At 39.1% G+C, this 6,157-nt stretch overlaps 1 protein-coding gene across 1 annotated transcript in view; it reads left to right on the forward strand.

Moving 5' to 3' along the window:
• LOC104960839 (partitioning defective 3 homolog B-like) overlaps positions 1-3,607 on the forward strand; it is a 21,226-nt gene extending 17,619 nt beyond the window's left edge. Inside the window, exons 2-4 of the mRNA XM_010789014.1 lie at positions 914-1,159; positions 1,271-1,381; positions 1,497-3,607. Coding sequence (XP_010787316.1) covers positions 914-1,159; positions 1,271-1,381; positions 1,497-1,611 — 472 coding nt within the window. The 3' untranslated portion in view covers positions 1,612-3,607. The remainder of the gene's footprint in view (positions 1-913; positions 1,160-1,270; positions 1,382-1,496) is intronic.
• The last annotated feature ends 2,550 nt before the right edge of the window (positions 3,608-6,157 follow it).

Genomic DNA, 6,157 nt, shown 5'->3' on the forward strand with positions numbered 1-6,157 from the left:
GTGTGTGTGTGTGTGTGTGTGTGTGTGTGTGTGTGTGTGTGTGTGTGTGTGTGTGTGTGTGTGTGTGTGTGTCTGTCTCTGTGTGTCTCTGTGTGTGTTAACTGAGCCCTAGCCTACTTAAAACTGTCACATGTCACTTATATTCTGTTGCTATGTGATCTTTGGCCGGGATGAGCTCTTGGCTGCATGCGTTCCTTTCCCTCTCTATGTCTGGTCCAAAATAAATAGTTTTTAGCAGATTTTCATGAATATTTAAGCCATTAAGTCAACACATTTGCCTAAGAAACTTACAAGAAGTTCAGCATTAGTATTTACTGACAATATCTTGAAAAAGGACAGGAAAAGAACATCACAAAGTGAAAAAAAACAGCAAACTTCAACACAATGTTGGGGTTGGGGTTACGGTTGACAATTAGTTGTATTGTGGACAATTGGATTTGATTGAGAGGTTAGAACTCCATCGTATTGTCTTCCTGGCTAACTTTGTTTATTTCACTGAGTACCTTTTATAACATGTACAGGTTTATATATTTATCTAAATGGTACTGTCCAGCACGATATGAAAGTATATTCTTTCTGTTGAACTTACTGTAGATAAAGCCATAATCTTCCAATAAATCTTTTTTTTGCACCTGCCATCATGTGATTCATTGAATTAAATGTCATTGGTCGATAAACTCTAAAGTCTTAGTTCTGTTAACTAAATGGGCAATAACTTTATTATGTAGGAGTTCATCCCATGGAAAACTTTCTCAGACAAGCTTTTTCCCCATCACCTCCTCCATTCAGAGAGTGAATCACCTGTACTTACTCTTTATATGTATTACAGTGCCATATCAAAATATGTTTTTTCTAGAAAATATAGAATATCACTTGTTGAACTTTGTCAACTTTGTGCTGTTTTCTGTTCCAGACGAGGCCCAATGGATCCAGTGGACTACCCCATTCAGCCCTGGGCAGGTCATTACCCCGGACCCCCTCAGGCCCCACAGGGATACCCTCAGTCCCCATCCTACCCTAACCCTAACTCCCAGTCGGCCCCGTCCTACCCTAGCTACCCGCCTGGTCAGCCATATCCCCGGCAGGTCGACCCCCGGGGCGTTGACCCCCGGGGCGTTGACCCCCGGGGCGTTGACCCTGGGTACCACCCCCACCCAAGGTAATGAAATGCAAAGTGACTTTATCTAACATGACCCATAATGCTCAGAGGCTTTCATTCTGTTTTTCTTATATTGGGATAATGGTGGACCTTCCTGCTTTCTGCCTTCAGCTCTCAGCAGAGAGGCCCCTTGCGGCAGGACGTGCCCCCGTCTCCCACCCCTCCACTTCGTGGGCTGCGGTACGACACTATGACACGTGCAACAACGGGTGGGGGTTACAGGTAGGGGCGATTTGTGGATGAAGATGATCCCAGGTAAATTCTGCATCAATACATAATAAGAAAGAACATTAAAAAATAAAAACTCTGCTCTAAGAACATGTTTGTTGGGTTACAGGCACATGGTGGATCCCGGTCCAGAACAATATGGCTACCCTGGGGAGGGAGGGCGACAGCAACACCAAAACCAAACCAACCCAAGACAGAAGAATGCCATGACAGCAGCTGTGTAGACGAATCAGCTCCAGACATGAGAATGAGCAGAATGCTAATTGCTTTGTGATTTGCAGCTCTTCTGCTTGCGGTACTCCAATGACATAGAATTGAAACCTCTAATTTGAATCACTATTATTATCAAACATTCTCTACGCCGTTTGAAGTATATGGTAATACACAGAAAGGTAAAGGAGGTTAATTATAGAGTGGTTGGCATAATGCATAATGTCTTCTTGTTTGAAGTCTTTTAAATTGATTTGAGCCTTCCCGCCGTATAAAATTAGCAAGGTTTTTTTTTTCAATGTACTCTGATTTAGTCGTCTCTTTCAAGAATCAGACAGAGCCACAAAGGTAATTGGGTCCATTTGAATTAAGGCGTTACATAAAGCTCTACATTTTCTGTATTGCACCTCATGGTTTTACTGCTGCCGCACAAACAGGACAAAAGATAATAGATTCTAAAGTACAATATAGCATTGCTTTGTGGTCTTCTAACTCCATTCAAACATCTAAATGACACATTCTAGCATCAGTGTTCTTGTGCAATAAAGCCAAATGTAAAGACTATTTAGAGTGTTCCCAATAAAGTGGCTGTTAGTCTCCTCGAGTTGAGAAGTAGAAGATGATGTTGAAAATGTTCCAAAAATCCCATAGCTATTGTCATTTCATGTCATTCTACCACTTAGGTGTGTTTTTGAATATTTCACTTTATTTTGAGTGACTTCTTCAATGAATGAAAACATATTTTTTACACTTACATTTTCCAAGTCATCGGTACTCAATTCATGGTACAACTTGTGTTTATTGAATCTATCCAATGTGACCTGAGTTTTGCTTAATTATGTCAGGCAATACATTCAGGGTCACTGTTTAACCTTTATCAAACCACTACAATCGGCCATTTGGTCATATCTCAGTCTTGTAGCAGGCTTTATGTGATGGAATATTGACGATTGCAGAACCGATAGGTTAACGAAAAACCAACAGGACAAACATTAAGACTAGGTATAGCCTTATAATATCTGGGCTAAGATCTATTCTTCCTTGCGCTACTCAGAGTTTAGTAAAAAGGGATTCAACGAGAGAGTTAAGATATGACATGTACGACTGGATTGTTTGAGAAATAGCCAATTATCAAGCTAATAAAAAGCTCTATTATTGTAAGATAAATGCCGATGAGTCCCCCAGATTAAGTTTCGGCGATGTGTTCTGCCTATTTTTTACTTCTGCCTGGAATATTTACCTGCATGCAACAAGAGCCTAATCAAACATCAACGGGAAATACCACTAGGACTCAAACCGGAAGCCAGAACCCTTCCGTTACCAGTATCTCGTCCAATCTAATCTGAAGATCAATATTCAGATATATCTTCAAAAACTTTAATGACTTAGAGATGTTTATACTGTAAACCACTGCTGGGTAAACCAGGCAGAAAAGGTAATCATATAACTGACCAGTTGTCAGTGCTTATCTTCCCTCTGTGTTACTTAGCAGCCTCTTTTTCTCGTTTTCTGTGTATGCCATGTACTGTAGTTCGGTGTGATGGATGGCACATCTCTGTGACCTGGTGGTGTAGGCGTCACCGCGTGGTGGAGTGCTTACAAGTCCTGTTGAAACATGGATTGAGCTCCAGAGTGCTCTCCTCAGCACTGCACCACAGAGTATATCCATTTAGCCACTTACTCTACCATCAATTAAGTGAAACCGAGAGTGAGAGTCCAGCTCACCATTTCTGTGTTTCGCTCTACAAAGCTCAGCAGTATTAATTTCAATGGAGATTAAATGTTTAAAATTACTTTTCAGGATTAGGTGAATTGCATTTTATGAGATGAGGATGAAACCCACTGTAGTGAATGTAACAATAGGCGCTTTCACACCAAGTACTTTTCCTAGGAATAGTTCCCGGAATTAATTCCCCGGAACTCTTTAGTTCCGGAACTATCTAGTAGATCGCGTTCACACCGGAATAAGTCCCTGAGGGAGGATTACGCAAATGAAGCCGCTGACGTCACTTCTTCTTCTGCTTTGGGATTACTGGCAGGCCGCAAACAACTTCACGGCGTATACTGCCACCCGAAGTCCCGGAGTCAGAGAGGCAGTAAATCGCCACACGAAGTCCCGGGAAAATCGCCAGAAGCGCCAACACCTCCTCAACACTCCGGCACTCCCACGTTTTATTTTGTGTTGCCATAAGTTAGTCTCTCTCCGTTGGTGCGCTGGGCTAATGCTAATAATGCTAATGCAAGCAAATAAAATGCCGGCTTCACAAAACTTTTTGGAGTTTTACGGGGCGTGGTTTGCAAGTCGTCCAGCCAATCAGAAATTGGAACCTTTTCCTCCCCAGGAAAGTACCACCTCTCTAGCAGGGACTAAAAAGGGGTGAAAAGGTTCCCGAAACACAATTCTATTTCCAGATCTTTTTGATGTGAACGCAAAATCCCAGGAACTATCGGAACTATTCCTGGGAAAAGTACTCCGGTGTGAAAGCGCCTATTGAAGTAATTTGACCGAACCCCATGCAGAGAAATGTGAAGTAGATTTTGTCTTAAACCATCTCAATCCAGGATGGTTTGACAGATCTGATAGGAAAGAAAAAAGATGAGAAATATGAAAAGAAAGGAAAAGTATCGACAGGTGGAGAAGAAATTATATAACAATAAAGCAAAAGGATGTAGGGAAGAAAGAATGATTAAAGAAAGACATGATAGGCTAAAAGTATGCATGGAGGGAGGTGGAATAAATCGTAAAACATGTGCAGTGCCATAAAGGCCAAAGTCTTTGGGTCCGTAAGGGTTTGATTCAGAGGGTTTTTAAATGAGAACAAAGCAGAGAAAAGATTAAAAGTTCATAAATATTTGGGCGGCAGTTGTTCTGCAGTAGGAGGAGGGTTACAGGAGTGGGCTTTATTGATTGTATGAAGTTACTTTGGGAATTACTTAATGTGTGTGTTGTCAATATGTTATCACTCTTCAGTACCAGTACTGACATCAAAATTCAAATTAGTAGTGAAAGAACAATAATAAACCACAGTTTAAGGAGATTGGTCAGATGTTCAAGTTAACAGAAACCACATCCAAATTATTCACATGCCTCGTTAGATCATTCTCTCTCTTGCTTAGTCATTGTTTTTTGACTATGATATGATAGAAAGCAGAGAAAAGGCTGTACATCTCCATATTTCAGTGATTTAAACATTTTTGCTTGAAACAATTACTTTATGATATGATGACAAATATTTTTCTGTCAATTGAACAGTCAATTAGTCGACCTATTTTCTTAGCTCTGAGGACATATAATACATTAACTGAAATGATGAAATCCCTTGTTTTACACTCCAGGACCTTCAGTGTTGATAATGAGATTTTTTAAATAATCATTTACATTGAGGAATTAAAATGTGCTAGTCTGTAACCAATATACCAAAAAGAGGTTTGTTCATTACCAAAACGTCAACTGTATTACTTTAGATTATCGTAGCTGCCTATATGCAATACAGCATATTATGAAGCAGCAGAGAAATGATCTGCTTGGGTCACATGGACAATTTTGCTGTTATCATTCCAAAAATGTTTGCACCACTTTTAGACATAAAGATGGAATATGTATTTTTAGCCGTGTGTATCTGAATGCTGGGTAAAGCTTTTCATAGCTGCAGTTTATTGAGATGTGAACATTACATTATCCTTTGTTACCGGTACGCAATTTCGCATATATGTTGTTGTACTACTATTCAACTCTTTGAACGCATTTATTTGTATATGTATTTCTTTTTTATGATAGTCAGGGTTGTTGGAGTGTTGAGTTACCATGCTACTGCAAGAAACCACCTTTATTTCAGTTATTTTAGTTTTCCCTCAGTATTGTATAAGCAATTTACATGAAAATAATCAACTTTACAGGTCAATTTCAACTTTAATTAGGAAGAAAACACATGGTACTTTGCATAGCATGGATAACATCAAACTCTGAGTTTTTTGGCAACACATAGTATGAGTTGCACAAGCTGAAGGTACTACCCAGTCTCCTGTATGAACAGTTCTGGTACTCCTAGTATGAAGAAGCCAACTTAAAATTATCTATCATAGAAGTATAACATGTTTTTATTAAACTGCTTTTATCCAAAAAAATCATTTTATAATGTCGTAACAATAACAATGATTTATATTACTCTTTTCCTACATTTTATATATTTATGTATATAACATTACATTTTTGCATTAAAATATCCATTTTAAAAGATTGCTTGTCAAAGTTGTCTTTCTTAAACTGTTTTAAGCATGTCTTTTTTTCAATGCATGCCCAGCACATCTGCTAAGGTTAATTAAATATGAGTCAGGAGAAATTATTTCCCTCATGTCCCCCCATTCCGTGCAAGGTGAATCATTAACATTGCCAACCCAATTTAGTCCATCATTTAAGCTGCTGATAAATTGTACCTTTGTGATAAGAGATAGATGTTGGCCCCTAAATTAATGCAAGACTAATTATCAATTAGAAAAAGAAGATAAGGTACACTGATTGCTGCAGAAACTTTTTTTTTAAGTTTCTTTGGCGGGGTGCCA

Source organism: Notothenia coriiceps, unplaced genomic scaffold (genome assembly GCF_000735185.1).
Source record: "Notothenia coriiceps isolate Sejong01 unplaced genomic scaffold, NC01 NC01_scaffold00032417, whole genome shotgun sequence".
Classification (NCBI taxonomy): domain Eukaryota; kingdom Metazoa; phylum Chordata; class Actinopteri; order Perciformes; family Nototheniidae; genus Notothenia; species Notothenia coriiceps.